Consider the following 26576-nt stretch of genomic DNA (forward strand, 5'->3'; position numbering starts at 1 on the left):
TCTCGATTTTACATATCATAACAATATATATAAAAGAAAGTCGTGTTAGTTACACCACTTATAACTCAAGAACGGCAGAACAGATTTGGCTGAAAATTGGTAGGGAGGTAGCTTAGAGCCAGGAGACGGACATAGGATACTTTTTATCCCGTTCGACAGCGTTCCCGTGTGACTTGACATGAAACGTCAGTCACTATAAAACGTGGTATAACAAAAAAGAATCAGACTTGGAATAACAAAACGCAAATGACAGCTATGTAATTGACGTAAAATGACAGCTATGTAATGACGTATGGATGACAATTTGATATTTGTAAGAAATCAATATTAAACTATTTCTATTAAATAAATAATTAACAAGTGGATTGAAGTGAAGTGAAGTTTAATTAATAATGCCGCGACCAAGACGATCGAATCTTTCCCGACAAAGCCGTAATTGAAGTGAAGTGAAGTTTAATTAATAATGCCGCGACCAAGACGATCGAATCTTTCCCGACAAAGCCGTAATGCAAGAAGAATATAAAATACTATAAATGAAAGGACTGAAGAAGAACAAGAAATTGCACGTGAACAGCGCCGCGATAGTATGGCTCGACTTCGTGCTTCTCAATCACGAGAGCAAAGTGAAGCAGCCCGTGAAACAGCTCGGTTGGCAATGCAGAATCGTCGAGCGAACAACAGAAGGCAACAAATAGATAATTTGCGAAGCAGAACAAGATATTTAGCTGATTTGAATCGAGCAGCGTTTCGATACGATTGCAGCAATGATTACAGCTTGCATCCTAGCGTTTGCATTGGGCAAATAGACGTTGTTTGCGAGTATTGTGGCGCATTAAAGTTTTCCGGAGAAACGCCTGGATTATGCTGCCTTAATGGTAAAGTGAAATTGCCAGTGTTGACTCCGCCACATGAGCCATTGTATTCATTGCTTTGTGGCGAAACACAAGAATCACGCCACTTTCTTGCAAATACTCGAAAATACAATAGTTGTTTCCAAATGACGTCATTTGGGGCAGACATTATCGAAGAAGGAGGATTTAATCCGATATTTAAGGTATTTATTTTTGTACTTACATAGAATGTAGTTAAAGAATAACTTACTTTATCTATTGGTATGTATTATATTTGCTAATACTGAACTCTACTCTCCCACAGAAAAAGTGTTTATAACCCAGTTAATACTGTCTGGTTTTTATTTTGTAGATACAAGGACAGATTCACCATCGAATTGGATCATTACTACCTTTCGAAGATACACAGAATAAATTTTTACAAATATATTTCATGGGCAACATGGAAGAACAACTTGATCGACGCCTAGGGATCAATGCAGGACTGAAGCGAGCAATTATTCAAGACTTGCAGTGTCTGCTTCATGAACATCATGCGTTGGTCAGGTTGTTTAAGAGTGCTTTAGAGCGCATGCCAAATGATGACTATAAAGTTGTCATCAAAGTAGATAAACGACCATCTGGAACACATGAACGCACATTTAATGCTCCAACAGTAGACGAAGTTGCCATCCTGATTGTTGGTGAACAATTGGAAAAACGCGATATTATGCTTACACGTCGCGATACTGGGCAACTGCAACAAATATCTGAAACTCATCGATCATATGACGCATTGCAATACCCACTGATGTTTTGGCAAGGAGAAGATGGATATTATTTTAATATTAAAATGATAAATCCATTGAATGGTAAAGTATCAGTATCTTAATAATAGTTAATGCCTGTATTATTTGTCTTTGAAATGGTTAATTATCAAATTTTTAATTTCAGGTGAAGAAACTACAAAGAAAGTTAGCTCAATGAATTATTATGCATATCGTTTGATGATTCGTCAAAATGCTGACAACTATTTGCTGCGGTTTCGTCGATTGTTTCAGCAGTATTGCGTTGACATGTATGTAAAAATAGAAACGGAACGTTTAACATTTATTAGGTTGAACCAAGCCAAACTGCGTTCTGAGGAGTACATCCATTTACGTGATGCAGTTAGTACTGAAGGAAATGCAGCTAATATTGGTCGATTAACTATTCTGCCGGCGACGTACATTGGTAGCCCACGTCATATGCATGAATATGCACAAGATGCAATGACATATGTTCGTCATTACGGCCGGCCAGATCTCTTTATTACTTTTACCTGTAATCCAAAATGGATAGAAATTACTCAATTGCTGCTTCCCGGACAAACATCAAATGATAGACACGACATCACAGCACGTATATTCAGGCAAAAAATTCGGTCCCTGATGAACTTTATTGTTAAACAACGCGTCTTTGGAGATACTCGATGCTGGATGTATTCAATCGAATGGCAAAAGCGAGGCCTGCCGCACGCACACATTCTTATTTGGTTAGTGGTAAGAATTCAGCCTGACCAAATAGATGATATCATATGTGCCGAGATTCCTGATCATGAAGTCGATCCAGACCTACATGATGTTGTTACTACTAATATGATTCATGGACCGTGTGGTGCCATCAATCCCCAATCACCTTGCATGGTCGATGGAAAGTGCTCTAAACGATATCCACGGAAATTAACGGCGGAGACTGTCACTGGCAACGATGGGTATCCGCTGTATCGGCGTCTATCACCAGATGACAACGGTCGAACTGTCACAACGAAAGTGAAAAGAATGGATTTCGTTGTCGACAACAGTTGGATTGTACCATATTCGCCACTTATTTCTAAAACGTTCAAGACACATTGCAACGTTGAATACTGCAATTCAGTTAAGTCCATAAAATATATTTGCAAATATGTCACAAAAAGCAGTGATATGGCGGTTTTTGGATTGCAATCCTCAAATACCAACGATGAAATTTCACGCTATCAAGTTGGTCGTTATGTGAACTGTAATGAAGCGATTTGGCGTATATTCGCATTTCCAATTCACGAACGTCATCCTACTGTTATACATTTGGCGGTGCATCTGGAGAATGGTCAACGAGTATATTTCACGGCTTCGAATGCTACGCAACGTGCTGAAACACCTCCAGCAACTACATTGACCAGTTTTTTTGCAATCTGCCAAAGCGATCAGTTTGCACGAACTTTGCTTTACTCGGAGATGCCACGTTATTATACTTGGAATGCTTCATCCAAGAACTTTCAAAGACGGAAGCAAGGTGATGCGGTTCCTGGGTATCCAGATGTGCGTTCTACTGATGCTCTTGGTCGTATGTATACAGTTCATCCAAAGAATGATGAATGTTTCTATTTGCGGTTGTTGCTGGTAAATGTGCGTGGGCCAACTTCATTTGAGACACTACGAACTGTTAATGGTGTAATATTCCCAACATATCGTGCTGCATGTGAAGAATTGAACTTATTAGAAAACGATACCCATTGGGATACGACAATCGCTGAAGCCATTATCTCTGCATCTCCAAGTCAGATACGCACATTATTCGCTATCATAATTTCGACATGTTTTCCATCAAACCCATGTAACCTGTGGCAGAAATACAAGGATAGTATGTCAGAAGATATTTTACATCAAAGTCGTGTTAGTTCCAGAAATCACGATATTGAGATGAATGAGGAGATACATAATCGTGCTTTACTCTTGATCTAAGATATGTGTTACCTCATGTGCGGTAATTTATTAATCAGGTTAGGAATGCCAGCACCAAATCGTGAAATGAATGACGCATTTAATCGAGAATTGGAACGGGAACGTGAATATGATCACCAGGAATTAGATTTAGTAGTTCAAAGGAATGTACCCCTGTTGAATTACCAACAAAAGGAAGTTTATGATACTTTAATGAAGGCAATCGCTGATGAAAATGGTGGTTTATATTTCCTAGATGCCCCTGGTGGAACTGGCAAGACATTCCTTATGTCATTAGTTTTAGCAACTGTTCGGGCGAGATCCAACATAGCAGTTGCAGTTGCTTCTTCTGGAATAGCAGCCACGTTGTTAGAAGGATGCCGTACGGCTCATTCAGCATTCAAATTACCGTTAAATCTTCAAACTATTGAAGAACCAACGTGTAATATTGCAAAACACTCAGCAATGGCCAAAGTTTTAGCGGCATCGAAAATCATCATCTGGGACGAATGCACAATGGCGCATAAACGTGCATTAGAAGCACTTAACCGAACATTAAAAGATTTACGCAATGACTCGAGATGTTTTGGAGGAGCAATGATTTTACTGTCTGGCGATTTCCGCCAAATACTGCCAGTAATTCCAAGATCTACGGCTGCCGATGAAATAAACGCTTGCCTTAAATCGTCAAATCTATAGCGCTATGTGAAGAAACTGCAGCTGACAACAAACATGAGAGTTACATTGCTTAATGATACATCTGCTGAAGATTTCTCGGAGCAATTGCTGACTATCGGTAATGGTCAAGTACCTGTCGATGAATCGAGCGGATTAATATCATTTCCAAATAATTTCTGTAATTTTGTCTCATCAAAAGACGAACTTATCAACAATGTATTTCCAAATATTATTTCTAACTACAAAAATAATGAATGGTTAAGTGAGCGAGCAATTTTAGCGGCTAAGAATAAAGATGTAGATGACCTGAACTACATAATTCAAAATAAGATCATTGGAACAATGCATTCATTCAGATCTATTGACTGCGTCACAAATGAAGATGAAGCCACCAACTATCCAATTGAATTTTTAAACTCTTTGGACGTGCCTGGCTTACCACCGCACAATTTACGCCTAAAGGTTGGCTCCGTAGTAATCATGCTTCGAAACATAAACCAACCAAAACTGTGCAACGGTACGCGTTTGGTGGTTAGTAAATTGATGAACAATGTAATTTACGCTACGATAATGATAGGAAAATTCAAAGGTGAGGAAGTTCTCATTCCGAGGATCCCGATGATCCCAACCGATATGCCGTGTGAATTTAAAAGACTTCAATTTCCGATACGTCTTGCATTTGCCATGACCATCAACAAATCACAAGGCCAATCCTTAAAAGTTTGTGGTTTAAATCTAGAACATTCATGTTTTTCCCATGGTCAATTATACGTGGCATGTTCACGGGTCGGAAGACCATCTGCGTTGTTTGTTTTTGCGCCTGATAATAAAACAAAAAATGTCGTGTATCACAAGGTACTTAAGTGAAGAGCAACCTATGTACTAAAATACAGAAATAATAATGAATGATTAATGTAGTTATTTAATTTTTTTTGTATTCTTTCCAATAAAAAAACACAATCTGCTTATTTATTGCCATTAAGGCGGAACAAAGTTCGCCGGGTCAGCTAGTATTAAATAAAACAAGAGATTTCGAACTCGCCATAATTAACTTTTACTACTAATATTACAATGTTTTAGGTTTTCCCTACTTGCTTCCGCGTTACATTTATTTTTGGCTGCATCCCTTATTGTTCTTTTCATGCAATCTTCTATTTTAACTTTTTTGAATAATTAACTTATAAAACTTGTAAAACATTATATCTTCTTTCGGTGCCATATTAGGTATCCCTAACATTGGCGAATTGTTCACCATCTAATCGAAATAGTTTTTCGGTACTCCGTTTTCCTATCCGATCGCAAATGTTCTTGGGCCATGACATTTTACTTCCAATTCTTGACTTTACTTGAAATTCAAGACCTTTATTTGACCGTTTATGATAAGCTGAATGATTATGTACCCGTCTTCTCGAAGACCATGCATAGGCATGAAATATTTCTTTTATTCCAGGTCCAGGGTATTCGGGGCATTCTTCTCTACAACCACATCTCAAATGCCTCTAGGCGATTGATCGTATCAGCCTTCAGAGTTCAGGTCGCGGTGGTATGTAACAACAGTGAGAAAATATATCATTTGATTAATATTTGACGTAATTTTGAGTTTAAGCTGTGGTCACAGAAGAATGATCTCATTTTTCGAAACGTTCGAAACAAACTAGATGCTTCCATTCTACACTTGATCTCTTGACTTGGGTTTAGTTGATCTGTATTATAGCATACCAGATATTTAAAGTGAGTAACTGTCTCAATGTTTTGTATAACTATTTGAAGGGAAGCATTGTCGTAAGGTTGGCGATTGAAATCATAAATTTTGTCTTATAAAGATTTATTATTAGACCCATTTCTAGCTCCCTTTTGTAACGAAAAATGCGAAGAAAAAAAATTTTCAATGTGTGGCTCATCAGATAGTCAGTATAGCTAATCTGCATTCGTCGTATCTTTTTGTCCCTATTTCTTCGAAATTGCTAAAAAACAAACTTCAGCCAATCCTCAGGTATTTTACCAGTAGTATAATCTGCTTCTTAAGGTGCCTTCTCCATTACTGAAGGTTGGCTATAACTACAGCAAATTGCTCTCTATCTTGAGCTGTTCTTAATATCGAATGTGTGTCCATGCCTGTCCAGTCTCTTACATTCTTCAACCAGGAGCATCTTTTTCTTTCTGGACCTCTTCTTCCTTTCACTTTCCCTTCCATTATAAGTCGTAGAAAGTTGTATTTTTCTCCTCTGTAAATATGTCCTAGCTAGATAACTCATGTTTCTGTTTTTTACAATATTTAGGAGTTCTCTCTCAGTACCCATTCTTCTTAGCACCTCGTTGTTGGTCACGTGCTCTGTCCAAGAGATCTTTAGCATCCTTCGAAAAACCCACATCTTAAAGGCTTCTATACGCCTCATACTTGTAATTCCGAGAGTCCATGTTTCCACTCTGTATAGCAATATGGAATAAATAAACGTTTTTACAAATTGGTATCGGATATCCAACGGTAACGTAGAGTTTATTAGGAATTTTTTCATTCGTTGAAATGCAAACCTAGCATATTCTATACGAGCACGTATTTCGACCTCATGGTCAAGATCGTTTGTTATCCAGCAACCAAGATACTGGAATCTTTGTACTGGTTCTATATATATATATATATATATATATATATATATATATATATATATATATATATATATATATATATATATATATATTGATATGATTAGTGTTTAAAGAAAATAATTTATAAGTTATATACTAGATAATATTAGATATAACAAGTATTTGGTTATTTTAAGAAGTTATATACTAGAGAATTTAATAAAATTTATTTATGTGAGGGCATTTTTAAGAAATAAGCATATAATAATTGTAAAAAGTTGTATTTTAATGTTGTAAATATATTTAAGTGAGCCATGTGATTAGGCAACCAGATATACATACTCTCGAAGTGATAGATAGAAATTAAGAATTATTACGAATATAAAGTGAGGTTATAATAATATGATGTTTAAAATGTGTAATTTATTAAATTAAAATGTTTAATTTATATAAGTTACTGATTTAAATGTATATTCTGATCTGAAAAGCCTAAATGTCAACAAAATTATTAATAGAAAAGTATGGAATTCTCTAGATCACCGGAGATGGCCTTGTTTGCGAAATGGTTTGTTCCAGAAAATTCAGACATGTATTTAATAGAACAAATGGAACATGATTTCTTACCAGATGGTTCTGGAACATCCAAAAAGATATAAATACCCGGTGATTTGGATTCAGAAAGTCAGTCAGAAAGTTTAGTAAGAAAGTCCATTCAGTTAGTCAATCAGTTGTGAGTTTTTTAGTATGAAAATTAGTTAGAGGCAGTCAATCAGTTACAATTGTTCAATATAGTGAGTTAAATCAATATTAAGAAACAGTATAAAGAAAATAATATTGAAGATTAAAAATTATGTTATGTATAAATGATGATAATGGAAGAAGTATTAATTGAATATTAAAATTAAATGATATTTTGGTGATTGGATATTGATATATTGAAAAGAAGAATAAAAATAAATGCTGTTTGCTGGTTTGCTTGGTGGTTTATAAATGCTGTGAAGAAAAATATCTTAAATTGGTGGAAGCTGATAATTGGAAAAAGTAATTTCATAAAAACAAGGATAACCGAAGCTGAGAAGAAGACATTTGAGTGGTGATTATAGTCTATATAGTGGAAAACAGTTCATTTAGGCATTCAGTGACAGAAAGGTACAAAAATTTTGTTAATATAATTTAGTTAGTGTCATAACAATTTCAATTTTGAAGATAGTTTGTTTAAATTTTACATTGTCTATAGAATTTAATTAGTTTCATAAGAATTTCAATTTAAAGATAGTTTATTTTAAATTTACATTAGCTAGTTTAGATATATATGTGTGTTTCATAGTAGATCTAATAAAGATAATTTAAAAAAGTACTTACAAACTAATTCTTTGAGAACCACGATAAAAACCCTATATATTATATTATTAAAAATACTCATTGCTCATCATTCAAACAAACAATACATCATAACAAATTTGGCGCCCAACGTGGGGCTCTCTATTTAAAAGAATTAGTTTGGGAAGATAAGTGCTCTCATATAATTAAATTAATTATCAGTAGAAAGAAAAAATTATAGATTTTATTTTTAATTATATTTGAACAAGTAAAGTCTCAAAATGTCTCAAGGAAAGAAAGGTACAAGAAGCAAAAAGAATGAAGAAGATGTGGAAGTAGAAACACAACCTATACAAGAGGAGAGTTTAGTTCAAGTTCCACAAGATACTGCAGAAATGAATCCAGAAAGAGAGGAAAATGTCAATATGGCAGCTTTGATGTCATTAATGATGCAGATGAACAAGACAATGGAAGAGAATACGAAAAAAATGGAAGAGAATTCAAAAGAAGTCAAAGAGGACATAAAAAAAATGGAACAGAAATTGGAAGAGAATTATAGAAAATTAGAAAAGAAAATAAAAGATAATAATAATAAAATTGTAAAGCAAATAGAAAAACAAATGGATAAAAAACTTGAAACTGCAGAGAAAAAAGTAGCAAATGAAATAAAAAATATACGGAATGACTACAAGAAAAGGATAGAAAATGAGAGGACAGAAGTAAAGAGAATTATTCAAGATAATAAGATAGATATAGAACAGAAAATAGAGTTGCAGAAATGTAACTTAGAAGTAAAAATTAACGAAGACAGGAGAAACACAGAAGAAAAATTAGACGATATACAACAAAATATCCAAATAAATAGTAATCAAATAAGAAATGTGGAACATAGAATAGATGATATTTCACAAATGAGAGACATAGGGAGACCTTACTTAAATTTAACAAATGAGACTGGGATTAAATTCACTGGTAATATAAAAAATTTGCATCCTAGTGTATACATAAATAGTTTAAAACATAAATTAAGATTTGTGAATAATATTAATGATATTAAAGATTATATTAGAATGACATTAAATGACAATGCAGCAACTTGGTTTGCTAGTATTGAAAATGATTTAGATAATTTTCAAACATTTGAAAATAAATTTTTAAATTATTATTGGGGTGAATTAGAGCAAGCCAAGTTTAGAGAAATTCTATATTTTGGAAAGTATAATCACAAGTTAAAATCAAATATGGTAGATTATGCATTGAAACTGATAACAGTTGCAAAATATTTAGAACCACCACTTAGAGAGGATGAAACAGTTTTAAATGTATCTAGACATTTTGATGCTGATGTTGTGCAAACAGTAACTGTACAAAATATTCAAACAATAGATAGTTTTATTAATTTTATTCAAAGAATACAAAGAGGCAATATGACAAGTAATAATAACAACAGAAAAAACAATAATAACTTTCAATATAATAAAAATGATAATCAACAATATAGACAATCATATAATAATTATTATAGATATGGTAATAATTTACAAAATTTTAATAATAATAACAGTAATCAAAATAGACAGAATTTTAATAACAATACTAGTTATAATAGACAACATTTTAATAACAGTACTAATAATAATAGACAAGATTTTAACAATAGAAGAAATACAGAGCGACCTAACTATAACAGACAGGTAAATTGTGTTCGAAGGGATAGAAGCTGCGAAGACAGGGAACGAAATCGTACAAGGCAAGAAAATGTGAGTAGAAGTCATAGTAGGGAAAGACATAGGACATCAGATCCAAGTGGTCAGATACAATCTGACAATTCTAATAATCAAAATTTTGTTCAGTAAACTTTCTGAATTACAAGTTAGGCCATTGCTATTATGAAAAACTTTCTGAATTTATTTCTTTAGATGAAGATAAAATTATTGAATCTATTAATTTAATTTATATAAATGCTTTGGCCAAAAATAAAATGATTAAAATTATGATAGATACTGGTTCAGAAAGTACTTTAGTCTCGGAGAATTTTATTTTTAATACATTAAAACTATCAGATATAATAAAGATTCCAAAAATTAAAATTGTTGGTGCAAATAATAAGAAGTTGGGTAAAATTGATAAACTAGCTAATTTTAAAATTAATATTCTTAATAAAGAAATTAATATGCAAGGATTTATTGTCAAGGATTTATGTGTTGATATATTAATGGGAAATGATGAATTGGAAAAAAAGAAAGTAAAGATAGATTTTGAAGAAAAAATGGTAACTTTGGAAGGGCAAATAATTAAATTTATGCAGAAAGATGAGGTGGAAGAAGGAATAAGAGTTGATAGGATATTATTAAAAGAAAATAATGATGTTTATGAAGAAAAAATATATTTTGATGATAGGGAAATGTCCCAAAAGAATGTAAAGAATAATTGTAGTGAATATTTAAGGAATGGAAATTTTAAGCAGATGGATGCCTACGAGGTGGAGTGCGTAAAATTGGAAGCAAGGAATAATGAGTACATAATGAAGAATAATTTTATTTGTAAAGAAGAAGATATGATAAAAGTTTTAAATTGCCCTGAAGAATATAAATCAATAGTCGTTTCCATATTGCAGCAACACAAGGGACTTGTCAATAAAGAAAATAGAATTGCACAAAATTATATCCATAGTATAAAAGTTAAAGAAGAAAAAGATTTTAAAACAAAATCATACCCAATACCATATAAATACAGAGAAGAAGTAAACAGAACGATTAATAATATGTTAGAAGATGGAATCATTGAGAAGGCAGATATACGTTTTATAAACCCAATAGTAGTAGTACGTAAAAGATCAGGTGAAATCAGGTTATGTTTAGATAGATAGATAGTTTATTTGACTGTAAGTTACAAGATAGATAGAGTTTGGATGCAAGGAATATTAACAAGATCACTGAAAAGCAATTTGAAGCACCAATGAGTATAGATGGAATACTAGGAAGAATTACAGGAATGTCATTTTTCACTAAAATTGATTTACAGCATAGCTTTTGGTTAATACCTCTAGAAAGAAAAAGTAGACAGTATACAGGATTTCAGATAGATGGAGTAGTATATCAATTCAAAGTAGTACCATTTGGACTTCAATCATCTTGCAGTGCTCTATGTAGATGTCTTCATGATATTTTGGATCAATATGAACATTTTGTAATTCACTACATTGATGATATATTAATTTTTTCTAAAACGGCAGAAGATCATGAGAAACACCTAAAAATTATAATAAACAGATTAGACAAAGTTGGACTAAAAATAAATCAAGAAAAATGTACATTTTTTCAAAAAGAAGTAATATATCTAGGTTATAAACTTAACACTAAGGGAATCGAAATGGATCCAGAACGGACACAAGTCATTCAGGAATATAAAACACCACACAATTTAAGAACTTTAAGAGGATTTATTGGAATAATTATTATAAAAGGATGATACCAGATCTAAGTATAAAAGAAATTCCATTACTTGAACTACTGAGAAAAGGTGTAAAATGGAGATGGGATCAGAGAAGAGAACTAGCATTCCAAGAAATTAAAAACATTTTTCTGTCAAATTTAAAAATATATTATCCTGACTACACACAGCCATTCATATTAAGAACAGATGCATCCATAGAGAGATTATCAGGGGTATTATTACAAATACATGATGGGGTCGAATACCCAATACAATTCATTTCAAGAATTACAAAGCCACATGAAAAGTTACTCAGTTTCAGAATTAGAACTAGCAAGTATTATACATTGTGTCATAAAATTAAGATTTTATTTGTTGGGTAATGAATTTACAATAGAAACAGATCATCAAGCTTTAACATCTATATTAAATAACAAATATGGAAACAGTAGAATACATCGGTCGAGTCTAATATTGAGTGAATACTCCTTTGAAATCAAATACATTTCTGGAAAATCCAATATAGTGGCAGATGCTTTATCAAGGTTAGAAAATACATCACAAAAAGGGCAGCGAACAATAAAAATTGGATTAAATTAGTTAGTAGAAAGCACTGGATTATATTCTAAAGAAGAAATCATAAGAGATCAGATCAATTTGAGTGAAAAACAAAAAGTCCTTAAGAAAGATGGGGTTTATTATAAAATAATAAATGGCATAGAAGTATATGTAAAACTCATGAATGTCCTGGAGAATATCGCATAAGATAACAGTGTCATCAGCGTATCTAAGATTACTATTCAGTTCACCACTGATTTTTTACGCCCAAAATCCCCTAGATGATACCCGTTTAGTAGTATTATACCCGAATAGAATAGTATAACAGCGGGATAGAATACATCCATCTGTCGCCTCTTTGGATGTAAAAATCGTTGGTTAATGTACCATCGGCTCGTACGACTACTTCCAAATTGATTTGATTCTTAATGTGTTCAGAAGTGTTCCAGGCTTACTTTATTACCATCAATGCCTTTGGTTCTTGATATGTTCAAAAGTGTTCCAGGCTTATTCGGCTATATTAAAAGCCTTCTCATAATCGATGAAAGCCACATAAATATTTTTACGTTGGTAGTGGTATTTTTGGAAAAGTACATTTCGTCGCTGAAAAGTGTAAACCTGTTATTTCCACTTTTAGGTGATTTTGACATAATTAAAAAGAGAAAAAAATTCTACATAATCATAAAAACTGTCATCTCCATTAATATCCAAATAAGTAAGTTAATTCGCCTCAGTATTTCCTGCTAACTCCGCACATTCTTAACTTGTCACGGAAATACTATCTCCAGTAGTTTGGTTCAAACATACAAGCTACAAATACGTCGGCTGATTTTGTTGTCGAACGTTTTGTTTAGATTTTTTATTATTTGGAAGTTCTTTTGTTACCAATATTTAAAAGTATGTATGTTTAATGTATTACATAACTGTTTTTGTTATATAAATATCTTTAAATTTAATTTAAATCATAATACGAAAATTGGCGCCTTTTCTCATTGGCGTCATGATTAAGTTAAAATTTTGGCGCAATCAGTTCAGGCACTTCATCTACCTTATTGTTATTCATATTGAAATCGTAGATAACGTTTTTTATGTTATATGTTTTATGTTGAAAGGCTTTAGTTTAATCTGTTTGTTATTAAATTATGCTTTAAGATGTTTACCATTGATATTTATAGTCGTACTTTTTTACTTTATAGATGTCTTTTAACACTCGTTCAAAGAGGATTATAACAATGGTAGAAAAAATGGAAGAACCGTCAAATTTTAATTCCGAAGCCGTCAACTGCCTTGCTGCTAGTTCGACCGGCAGCAATCTTATTATATCAGGAGTAGTATTAGCTAGTAATGATCTGGAAAACAATAGTCAAATTCATTTTACAGAAAATCTAGTTATTGTTGACAGGTATGTCTTATAAGTGAAAATAAAAATACAATGAGTAATTCAAGCCACCGCGGCAAATTGGTACCCTATTCTGACTCCAGTTCCAATTCTTAAAGTTTACCTCAGAAAAGTAAAACTAGAAAAAGGCGGTTCCAAGTAAATAAAAATAGCTGGTTTAGTGAGCAGAACAAAAATAGACGAGAAAAAGGACAAAGATATTTGGGTCGCCAAAAGATTGATCAAAAATGGGCTTATGAAACAATAAAGGAAGCTAGGCAGATTGTTGTACCGATAAAGCATCCGAACTTTTGAAATGCACGCAAGTAACGGAGGATAAACGCAAAAGTATTTTTGAACACTTTTGGACGAAATTAACGTGGGGAGAGAGAAAAGTTTATGTGAATAACACAGTCAGTCACAGCCGCCCCTACTCAAAGACACAGAGATCGCAAAAATGCACTGATTTCTAGAAGATCCCAGTCACTATTTTATCATCTCAGAATTAATGATATTAACATCCGAGTTTGTAGAACCATGTACTTAAACACATTATGCCTAGGAAGATGGACAGTTCTCAATTGGAAACATAATGGGAATATGGACATTACAGGTACACCAAAGCCAGCGGCAATGAACGAAAATCATACAAAACCATTTAAAACGGAGAAGCAACATCTAACTGCCTTTTTAGATGCATTGCCAGTAATGGAATCTCATTACTGTCGAGCTTCGTCGTCTCGAAAGTACCTTCTGCCTGAATGGTCCTCAAAACGGTCACTTTATAAGTTTTATGCAGCAGACCATTGTCAGAAACAGAATATAAAACCGCTTTCCAGGACATTTTAACCAGGCTCTAGACATGCGTAACATTTCTCTATTCTGTCCAAAAAAAGACGAATGTGAAAAATTTGTTGGTTTCAAGGTAGGAAGTGTTTGCGAAACAGTATATACGGCACTTTAAACGAGAAAACGGGAAGCTAGACAGGAGAAGAACAAAGAAGAAGAAGCTTTTGTTTTCACTGTAGACTTGCAGGCGGTTTTGTTGGCACCAAAATCGAAGGTGAGTACTTTGTACAACAGAACAAATTTACAAGTTCACAACGTATGCTTCTATAATTTAATCAATCATGACGGTTTCTGTTTCCTGTGGAATGAAACTGAGGTGGTGTAAATGCAGAAGAATTTGCTTCAATTTGGGTATATTTTCTAAAAGAATCAGTTATACCAAGTACTCTACATGACGGGCCAAAATAATTTTATACACTGATGTCTGCAGCTACCAGAATCGTAATGCCGTTATGGCAAATGCTTTACTAAATTTAGCTGTCACTAATAACATCACTTTTTCCCTATACACCGCCTGTCCGCCAAAGAGACAACCTGGAAAACCCTTGGCTCTATCATCTCTGAGAAATATCATCTCCACAGACCAAGACAACCTAAAGACTAATAAAAATGCCACTTTTGCTAGCTCATGTACATACGTTAATTAGTATACTTAGTTAGTCCATAGATATGGATAAGTTTTTGTTTTAATGACTCTTCTTAGAGCGTTAATTCTGTATATTTTTAAGTTTAGTTTTAGTTATTTTGACTTACTTGAAAATCAAGTTTTATTTCGTTCATTTCGTTTTTTTCTTATAGAAAAAAAAATTAAAAGAAAAGAAAGACTTTTCATTTTTCAACAAAAACCTAAAAAAAAACTTTTTCACCATCCTGACTCCTTATCTAAGAAATCCTCTAACAGGTAAGCCCGAACCTGAGGTAGGCAGCTACACACCCTGCGCCTTCCAGATGTTCTACATTACCCACCTGATGGACGACCTCATGCGAAAAAGCTTTTATTTTAAGCAACAAGAAGATGCCTGGCATCCTCTAATCAGTCGTCTCTACTTTGGAATTATCTTTATAATCCAAACGCTCCGAGCTCAACTAAGAGCAGGCAACATCCTTCCTAGCCACAAAAGACTCCTAGTTCGATTTTTAAAAGACTACCCGCCCGAGACCATCAACATCCCTGGACCACTTGTCCACTTGTTTGAAAGCCTAGACTGCACTAGACCATCCAATACCTTGTTTGGTACCATTACCCCTGCTATTTTTAGAACTCAAACGAGATTCACCGCATCACAACTCCTCCCTTACAACCAAGGAGACTCCTTCTTACTATCACTTCCCTACATCCCCGGAATAGTCGGTTTTATCCGTTTATTACTAATAGCTCAGCCCAACGCTATCCCCGATTTTACCAACCCCGCGACATTTGATAACACCGCCGACAGAACTCTAAATGGCCACATCTTCACAGCTAACAACTGGAATGAACTTGAACGAGCGACCCTCCTCATGCCTGGTATGCTATACGCACCAGAAACCAACACTGATATCGACTCCTCCTTCAACCGTTACGGCTCTAGACTAAACATCCCTGTCCCACAAGCGAATGACAATCTCCTGAATTTATCAAACTATTGTTATCTCGACACTAATAATGCCTGGTTTGGAAACATTTCCCAGATCATGAGTACCCACTGCTCTACTTTAAAGGATCTGCTACTTTAGCAGAATGTACCGGCAAACCAACGTCAGCACCCCTGATCATTTCGGAATTAGTGCGCTCATCCGTACCCGACATTCATCAGAACCCCATCCACGCACTGACACACGCCTTTCACCCCGATGGTGTATTTTTCGCCGAATATCAACAACAGTCCACCGAGTTGAATCTTCCTCTAGTCAACTCCACCGTTGCAACTAGTTCCAAAACTAATTGCAGGACCCTCATCCAGAACCTTGGACTCTACTCTCAGTTAGGTCATCCTATCACAAGTAGAACCGGCTCGTACTGGAATCATTTCCCTATACACCGCCTGTCCGCCAAAGAGACAACCTGGAAAACCCTTGGCTCTATCATCTCCGAGAAATATCATCTCCACAGACCAAGACAACCTAAAGACTAATAAAAGTGCCACTTTTGCTAGCTCATGTACATACGTTAATTAGTATACTTAGTTAGTCCATAGATATGGACTAACTAAGTTAGTCTAAGTTAGACTAACTAAGGAAGTTTTTGTTTTAATGACTCTTCTTAGAGCGTTAAATCTGTATATTTTTAAGTTTAGTTTTAGTTATTTTGACTTACTTGAAAATCAAGCTTTATTTCGTTCATTAGAAGAAAAAAAAAAAGAAATTTAAAGAAAAGAAAGACTTTTCATTTTTCAACAATTGAAAAGCATGTACGTGATAAAGTCATCAACATGCCGGCAGAATACAGCACTGTAAGATGGCTCGAAAAAATCCGAAACCATATAATATTAAATGTGAGGAACACACATTTTTCAAAAATTTTAATGACGTAATGACTTACGAGACGATTCGGCCTGGGCGAGTTAAGGGTGATTTAAAGTTGACAGATAACAGTAAACCTCTTCAAATGGAGAGGAACGCTTACTCTCCGGAGGCTGGAAACTCACTTAAGGCATGGGTGTATGTTACCTAAAGTAAAATTTAATTAAATATTAAACATCAAATATTAATAACAACATTATGTACAATCTTTGTTAACCTTATGTATTTTTGTCATCGAATGCGATAGTCTGTGGACTAGTACGCATTTCGATGCGCATCGCCCCGCCTCGAATTTTCCCATTGGCTCTTGACCTGGAAATCCCTATTTATCGCTCGAACAGCGCATATAAATATTGGCGATTTTCAGGTCAGTCTCTCACGGGTGCTCTCGGCTCTGCTCTTGTTTTATTTTCCATACTCTGTGGCTGAGAGTTATTTTCAACTTTAACTTGGTGTTTTTATTTCGACAATCCTTTGTCATGTAAGAAAATATCTTGTCTTTCTCAAGACAAGCCATCGGAAGACCACAACCTAATGTACCATTTTCGACGAGGAATTTGTTGTGAGTAGATAAGCAAGCGGGGTCCTGAATCACTTTGGTAACCTGTCCATCAGGGTCTCCGATGCGAAGGTATCGATGCCATGATTTGACCTTGGGGGTGTACAAGAAGTAATCGACAATGACCAGAGGGTTGTAAGAACTGGTCGCTTATCGCTTGATCTCTTCTTCTTCTCTCCCGAAGAAGTGATCGACAATGACCAGAGGGTTGTAAGAACTAGTCGCTTATCGCTTGATCTCTTCTTCTTCTCTCCCGAAGAAGTGATCAACAATGACCAGAGGGTCGTAAGAACTAGTCGCTTATCTCTAGATCTCTTCTTCTCAGCCGAAGAATTGTCACCTACGTTACCTGTATGTTTTTACACCTGTCTCACTTGTCTCTTCTTTGTCTTAGCTGTCCTGAAGAAGTAAAAGAATCGGTCGACAATGACCAGAGGGGGTGTCTTTGAGTGGAACGGACCACCTTGTATGTCGAGTGCAAAACTCATCGCTTATCGCTTCATCTCCTCTTCTTTTCGTTAAATTTGTACAGGGTGATCGAAAAAATTAATTTGTATTGAGACTTGGAAATATTTTAGGTGTTGTTGCGTCAAAATTTTTTTTTGTGTACGATGCTTAGATATATCTGTATAGCCTGCCTAGCCTAGCCTGCCTAGTCTTACCTTTACTTTTGAAACTTGTAGGAAAAGGAAAAATAACTATGTATCACATAAATGCTTTATTGTGTATATATATATTTTAATGATATATGTGGGTAAATAAAGATGTAAATAAAACAATATTGGATTGATACTATAAATTTTATTTGTTTTGAAACAAGTTATTTATTTTAAATAAATGTATCCAGCAAAATTTTGTCAGTAATCAAGATGTGTCTTGAGGTGTACATGCTAGACGAGTTTTATTCAAGGCTCTCAACTTTTAACAATTGGAAGGGGAATAAATCTGAAATAGAGTTAGCTGCTTGTGGATTTTACTTTCTCCAAGTGGAAGATATAGTAAAGTGTTTCAAGTGTGGCGTAGAGATTTACAAATGGGAATCAAATGACAATATAATCGAAGATCACAAAAAATTTAGTCCCGATTGTGCCTTTGTAGAAAGAGTTTATCCCATTTTTCAGAGAATCAACGACAACAACAAATAAATTGTGAGTGAGAACAATAAATATGCCTGTTCCTGTGAAACATAAATGTCCAAAGTGTGGGGGTGACACTGAAGAACGAAATGACCTGTGTATAAATTGTGAATTGGAAGAGGTGTACAAGGAAGAGAGTGGTGCTAAAAATATACCTAGTAGAATGTATGTAAAGAGACAGAGACCGCAACAATAAAAAATAATGTAATCGCATGATAAAAAATTAGAATAATAAAATAGCTGTAAATATAACATAAAGCTCATTTTTATTTTGCCCTTTGAATATGCCTGTACCTGTGACATATAAATGTACAAAGTGTGGTGGTGAAACTGAGATTCCAAATACACTTTGTGTAAATTGTTACTTAAAAAGTATATTTAGACAATTTGGTGGTGACAAAAATAACCCAAGTCATCTATTTATCCAAAAATAAGTATGCCTGTACCAGTAAAGTATAAATGTCCAAAGTGTGGTGGGGAGACTGAAATATCTAATAGGAATTGTATAAACTGTGACTACATAGAATATTTAAGATCCAGATCTGGTGCTAAAAATATACCAAGTAGTATGTTTGGTGAAATGTGAGGTCAGTTGTCTGAAGAAGAGAAAAAATATATAAAGACTTATATTTAGAATAACTATGTATTAATTTGTAAATCGTCTACGAGTACGTTACCAATATGTTAAATGCTGTCATTAATAAATTACCTTTTGAAATGCACATCCCTGGAGGTTATAGGTTTTGTGGACCCGGCACCAAATTACAGAAACGACTAGCACGAGGAGATAGGGGAATAAATGGATTAGACGAGGCGTGTCGTGAACATGATATTGCATATTCTCAAAATAAAGATCTATCCGAACGACATAAGGCTGATAAGATTCTAGGTGAAAAAGCTCTTGAACAGTTTCGATCGAAAAATACAGCATTTTCGGAAAAGTTGGCAGCACTTGGTGTAGCTGGTGCAATGAAAGCAAAAGTGAAATTAGGTATGGGTCTAGGTTCTACTAAATATAAAGCTGTAACAAAAAGTTGTAATAAAGAATTGAACAAAGCTAAAAATAATTTAGAAAAACTACCTGAAAATATAGACCATTGTACTTTATTACTCCAAGGATTAACTATTTCCAAATCAAGTAAACGCAAACAAAATATCCAGCACAGAAATAAACAAAAAATACAACAAAAGCTTTTAAATCATAAAAGAGCAAAAGAAATTAGAGATGATATGGATGTAGACATTTCAAATGAGTTCGCTGTTGACTCTATAAACAGAGGAGACACAAGAAAAACGGAAAATAAGTGATGAAAATATTATGGGTGCTAAAAAGCCAAAAAATGATGTAAACGAAATATTGAACAATACTCAAAAAAGAAAACGTGACGACGATAACGATACTATGGATGACCAAGCAATTAAAAAAATAAGATATAATGTATAAATATAAAAAATAATTTTATGTGATTTGTAATATTATAAATAAAATTGGTCACGAAGTATTTTTACTACATTTAAAAAAAAATACATTGACGCAAATCTACAACACGCTATGCAACGTGATTAAATTTTTATTTCTTCATCGAAAACACATTATACATGCAATAAACATATTTAACGATAACGCTGACGTCAATGCATTTTTAGGTCTAATAGGTCACCAAAATACATTATATGCAGATAAGCACATTTTATTTAGATAATGATAAATTAATTTTGGAATAATAAACGTTTTAATGATAAACATGTTTTGTACTATTTTCTGCATTGCAATAAAGATCAAATAGGTCAGTCAATTACGTTAATATATATTTTTTTATTCTTACTATTTAAATTCGGTTAATTTTAAATTGATCTATCAGTTAGTCAGTGATACTAATTCAGTCTGAGTTGTTAATAAGCTGTGTGTTAACAGTTCAACAGCGAAAAAAAGTAAAGATAACAGTGAAATGGGAGTTAAGAGTTGTGTTGTTGAATTCCATGGTAAGCAAAGAGACAATGCCAGGACAAGACTCTTCACGAGAGAATTTAGTAGGTATCGGCAAAGAGATGAGGGTGTTCAAGCACAACAACTAGGGAGGCTTAACCATTTCGAACCCCATAGAGATGCCGATTACCCATTAAGAAGGAGACCGCTACCATTTCCAATCGAAGGAATCAACCACATTAGAAGACAGTAATTTTAAAAATTTTTTATGTAATTAATAATAATTAATATATGCTCTATTTTCTATTGTCGTTTTTTTTTTTAATAAAGACTTGTTGTTGTATGTATTATGGGTAGTTGGTTGGAAACAGTCAAGATGGTTGGTAATAAGAAAAAGACAAGAAACACCACTAAAAGAAGGGTCACATCCTCCTCCTCCTCATCTTCTAAAAGAAAAATTTCAAAGCAAAAGTCATTTAGTTTATTGAGAGTAATTCGAGACATTAGAAAGAAACTATTGGAAAGCAAACCAAGAACGTTAAGGGAAGCTATTCAACAAGCATTACGAATTGTAAAATCCTACAAGAACATTAAAAAGCCACGTGGTCGAGTAATCCAAGTTCCAAAAACTGGGGGTATATTACCTCTAATACCGATATTTGCTGGGTTGAGTGCATTGGGCACTATTGCTGGGGGCACATCAGCTATCGTGAAAACTATTAACGACGCAAAAGCAGCTAAAGAAGATTTACTTGAAAAACAACGTCATAATCGTAAAATGGAAGCACTGGCAATTGGAAAAGGTTTATACTTGAAACCATATAAAAGTGGAATGGGTATTTTTTTATGAATGAGAAAATGGATCAAATAAAGATTCCAAAACATGCTTTGTCAAATGTAGATTTACAAAAATATGCAAAATTATTGAAAATCCCCCACTTCAGAGCTGTATTTATGAGAAATGGGTTTCCGAAAAAAATTTGGCAATATGAGAGTGGAATTATTAATTTAGACAATAAAGACGGACCTGGAACTCATTGGACAGCTTACAAGAAGAATAAATCCAAAGTCGTATATTTTGATAGTTTTGGTAATCTGAGACCACCGTTGGAAGCCATATCATACTTTAATTCAAATGGTTATTCTCAAATTGTTTATAATCATAAAATTTATCAAACTTATAACACTGTAAATTGTGGACAATTGTGTTTAGATTTTTTAAATAAATACCCTTTTTAAAAGAATATTCTTTTATTTACTCTATGATTATCGTTTGAACATGTCGTACACTTTTGTGTTATCTTGTGTTATTTTGTGTTATACAATTCCAAATGTAGACCAAACAAACAACAAGTTTTATATAGATGGTTATGATATAACGATTCCACATGGTTCTTATGAAGTCGAAGATCTTTCATAATTATTTAACTGAAAAAATAACTGAATTAGAATTAAAAGTAGATAAAACACCAGATAAAGATGATACAGAAATTAATAAAGGAAAGAGTCAAGAAAAAAATAATACAATTGGTAAAGGTGTGCCTAGAAAAAATCATAATATAGATCAACCTACAAGTTTGATATTGAGAATTAATAACAATACACTCAAATGTGAAATAAAAAGCAACAAAGTAATCCATTTTGAAAAACCAAATACCATTGCTCCCTTATTGGGATTTACACCAAAACGGCTCTCACCTTTAAAGACTTACGTAGCTGAGAATCCTGTGCATATCACAAAGGTTAATTCTATTTGTGTGGAATGTAATCTAATCACTAATTCATACGTCAATGAAAACCAAGGTCATATCATCCACATGTTTTATCCAAATGTCTTACCGGGTTACAAAATTGTGGAAATTCCAAAAAAGGTAATTTATTTACCTGTCACAAATAGATATATTGATGAAATTTTCATTAAAATAGTTGACCAGGACGGTAATCTTGTTAATTTCACACGAGAAGTTATTACGTTAAGACTACATTTAAAAAAGTATAAATAATGGTTTTAATTTACAACTGTAGCATGCATTACAAACTGCCAAAAAGAATGCAATAAAAGAAGAGAACAGCTATTTTGATCACTGTAATCTTACAAACTTAAAGCTATTTCTAAATTCTGAAATGTACCCGTATGACAATTTGAACTTGAACTTTAGTAAAAGACATTATGCCCTTGCATATGAAATGTATGCACAATTTCAACCGTCGTACTATTACAAATCCATTCATGGGAGATTCATGCCTTACTATGTTACAATTCTGTGCTGTTGCTCCGATATTTGTTATTGATTGCAGCAGACAAAATGAATCAATTAAATCAGAAAGTGTCAGTAGATATTCTATACCAAAGCTGGTGCAAAATGTGGTGGGGGAAACCGGTTTTAATCAAGGTCAATCAAGTTCAAGGTCACGCGAAGGTTACTTTCAAGGTCACGTAAAGGTCAAATTGAAGGTCCTGTTAAAATCAAGTTCAAGGCCACGAGAAGATCAAGGTCAAGGTCATGTGAATGTCAAGGCCGCGTAAAGGTCAAGGCCACGCAAAGGTTAAGGTCGAGGTCAAGGTCACGTAAAGGTCAAATTAAAGGTCCTGTTAAAGTCAATTTCAAGGTCACGAAAAGATCAAGTTCAAAGTCACGTGAATGACATTAAAGGTCATGTCATGATCTAGTTCCAAGTCAGGGTGACAGTCAAGGTTAGGATAGGTTATTAGTATAATAAAACTCTTTTTAAAAAAATAATACCTTCTTAATTATTTATTACACTGTTATACATGTTTTTTAAATTTTCAAGCGCAGACTTACATAAATGACAACTGGATTGGGCCGGTGCTGTACCTTCAAGCTCTGTTCTCCACTCGGGACGATTAAAATGTACAAAACATGGCAGACGAGTCTGAACTTCAAAATCTTGAACTGCTTTTGTGGGTAATTTATACCAAGATCGAAGTAATTCCAACGGTTCCACACATTTTCTAAAGTATGGTAGGGTAAAGTTTTCTAATTCTGCTTCAGTAAACTTGTACAAAGGTTTTCTCGGATGTTGAGCCATTAATTTAGCTTTGTGACAACACTCCATTGCTATTAACCTGTTAATGTTCTTAAACATCAAATGTACTTACTTTTTATTTATGTAAATCAAGGTCACCTCTACGCAGCAACTTAGGCATGCGCAGTGTTTAAAATGTAAACTACATAAATTGAGGATTGTAAAAGTGATCTTTAGTAACATTTAGTTCGTCGTAATATAAGTTAAACAGTAAATAATTTTCAGTAGATTAGTAAAATTTTGTTCGTCGTGAGATCAGAAAGGTAATAAATATTTTTCAATCAATATTGTTGCTAACATTATTAATTTTAGAATTTAGTCATGGATGCGTGTTTAGATGGTACAAAAACTCTCAACTTAGCTGAAGCTGTCCGAAATTTGCAGTGGGTTTTTAATGAAAAGGCATACGATTTTGAATACGAAGCTGAACGAGCTACCATAAGAATAAGAAGATATACGGTAGAAGAGTGTAATGCAAAATCAGCAAAATATCATACGGGAGCCAGAATCTGCGAAGATTATTTAACTGATGTAATATGCATGTGTTGCTTTTAAAAAAAAATAAAAAATCTAGGGCTGACCGATTTTTTACATCAACTCAAAGATGTTCTACCCAAACACTGTTTTGAAGATGAGGGGGTAGATACTGTAAATTAATGTAAATACAATAAATAAATAATATATTTTATTTTGTAGTTTTCATTCCAACACAACATATCGTTTAAACAAGAATTGGAGGAATTTATGAAAAAAATTAAAGAACTAAAAGAAAAAATAAAACAATTCGAAAACAAGCAAATAATGTTTAAATCATTTAGTAAACTACACTTAAGTAAATTTCGCAGAAAAATTAAACCGTATACTATGTAATTTTTGTTTGAATAAATGATTTTAGTACTAATTGGTTGTTTGTTTTACAATATTTATAACTAAGAAATAAAACAAAAATAATGTAATATATATTTTTATTTTTGCATTAAAAAAGTATTATACAACCAAAATACATTAGATAAAGCACAAATACATTTTTCACTATTATGATAAAAACAAGCAGGTTCCTTAACTTCTAATGATGGTTGTTCATCCAATTCGTATAAAGGAACAGTAATGTATTTTTTTAAATAATTTTTCTTTTCCAAACCTTTGACGTAAACTGCATTAGCGTTTTGTGTAATATCCTTTAAAATATTTGCAAAATGATAAAGGGGTGTAAAACCAAAATTCCAATCAATGCAGTGATGATTTCTTGTTAACCAAGTTGCCTGTCTGTGTAAATCGGAAGACAACATTCTAATGGGAAACGGAGACTTGAATACATAATGACAAATTTGTGTTCCATTAAAAGCAGCAAGTTCTTTCACTACAAATTTGTTATTTTCTATCTTAAACCCTTGAACGTCTATTACCAGATTCATTTTAACAACTAACATTTTGACTATGATGCAGACCTTTTATTGCTGTCTCACAATTTTAGTTAAAGGATTGTAAGAGAATTCTTTTTCATGTAATATCAAGCAATAAGCGGAAACATTGTTTCCTACAGATTTACTAGTTTCAAATTCTATTCTCAAAACAACAGAGCCACTTTGAATTATTTCTTTTTGTCTTGAACAATCAGTATGTACTATAGGGGCATTCTTTTTAAATTCTTCTGGACTAAATATTGGTTGATTAGTTTGAATATGATAATAAGATTCTTGGAAATTGGCAAACATTTCATACAACGTTGCAAAACGGTTAGTGTCAAAATCTAAGTTGAGATCTTGATAAGGATATCGCTCCGAATTAAGAAACATACGGATATTTGTTAGATTGCAGTGATCAAATTTACTCATATCTTTCAGCATTTTTCCTTTTCGACCATCATGGAAAGCCACTACAATGTGTCGAGGACTTTCTAGCTTTGTAGTTGTTTTTACTGGCCAAGTATGACGTGTTGAATTATTTAAAGTGGGATACTCAACCAACTCCCAACTTCTAAATTTAATAGGTAGTTCTATGTTACTACGAACTATTTTGTTTAATCGCAATTGTTCGCTAATATTAGGTAAAATATGAGGTACATTCCAATATAGTTTATTAATTGCAATTTTTGGTTTTTCTGTTTCATCTGTAGCAATAATAGCATCAATATCATCTTTGTCTCGTATTAAGAGTAATTCTTGCCTCATGTTTATTATAATTTTTTGAAAATCTTCGAAAAATCCGGACCAAATTTTTAACGGTATGCATACGTTAAAATTCCCATGGTTATCAATTACCAGTTTATCTCCTTTTGGAAACCATCCAGCATTTTGTAATAGTTTACTCTGATTTTCATTAAGAGACAAATAATTTTTCAAAGTTGAAATTAAACCAATATTTCGTACAGAATCAATTATAACACCGTTTAACTCATACCTTAATTCTCTAAATAAATATGAAATACCGTTATTAATAAATTGAAATTTTGTTGGAACCTGATTTTTATCGGTTAACATTTGACCTTCAATGTAAATACAGCTGTTACATGGTAAAGTATAAGCGTCTAGATCTTGGATAGGAATTCTAATTTCATCATTATAGTTTAAATTTGATGTATATGGTTGATAAGTGTGATACTGATAATCTTCAATAGTTGTATCGCTAAAAGGTTGACCCAACACGTGTAACATTTCCATTATATTAAAACTTGATAACCAAGTGATTTCAAAAATTTACGATTTTGAGATGTTAACAGCTTAGATGTTATCCTTCTACTAATTGTTTTAATGAGATGACGTCTTTTATAGGAATGTTTGGGATAATTACTTCGATGAAACTGCAAAACCATTTTACTCAATTTTTCTAAGATGTAGCCGAACAGTAATTGTCTCTTTATTAAAATTAACCAAATTTTCTTGTTGATCTAAAACTCGTACAGTTATGTTGCTTATCGTCTTGTTGCTTACAGGATAATACAAGATGGTTAACGGTTGCTCGACTATTTTATACCCATTAGGAACTTGAGGAAAAAATTGATGAATAATATGCACAGCCTTTCCATTTAA

The 26576-nt window shown here is 33.3% G+C and overlaps 2 protein-coding genes across 2 annotated transcripts; one reads left to right on the forward strand and one right to left on the reverse strand.

The window, feature by feature from the left end:
* The first annotated feature begins 2467 nt into the window (after positions 1-2467).
* On the forward strand, positions 2468-3592 carry LOC140450786 (uncharacterized). The gene has a single exon (XM_072544459.1). The coding sequence runs from the start codon at positions 2468-2470 to the stop codon at positions 3590-3592; it is 1125 nt and encodes a 374-aa protein (XP_072400560.1).
* Positions 3593-24998: 21406 nt separating this feature from the next.
* Positions 24999-26207, reverse strand: LOC140450787 (uncharacterized). Its single transcript, XM_072544460.1, has one exon. It carries the CDS (start codon positions 26205-26207, stop codon positions 24999-25001), a length of 1209 nt encoding a protein of 402 aa, XP_072400561.1.
* Positions 26208-26576: the final 369 nt, after the last annotated feature.

The sequence above is a fragment of the Diabrotica undecimpunctata genome, chromosome 9 (assembly GCF_040954645.1).
Source record: "Diabrotica undecimpunctata isolate CICGRU chromosome 9, icDiaUnde3, whole genome shotgun sequence".
NCBI classification, from domain to species: domain Eukaryota; kingdom Metazoa; phylum Arthropoda; class Insecta; order Coleoptera; family Chrysomelidae; genus Diabrotica; species Diabrotica undecimpunctata.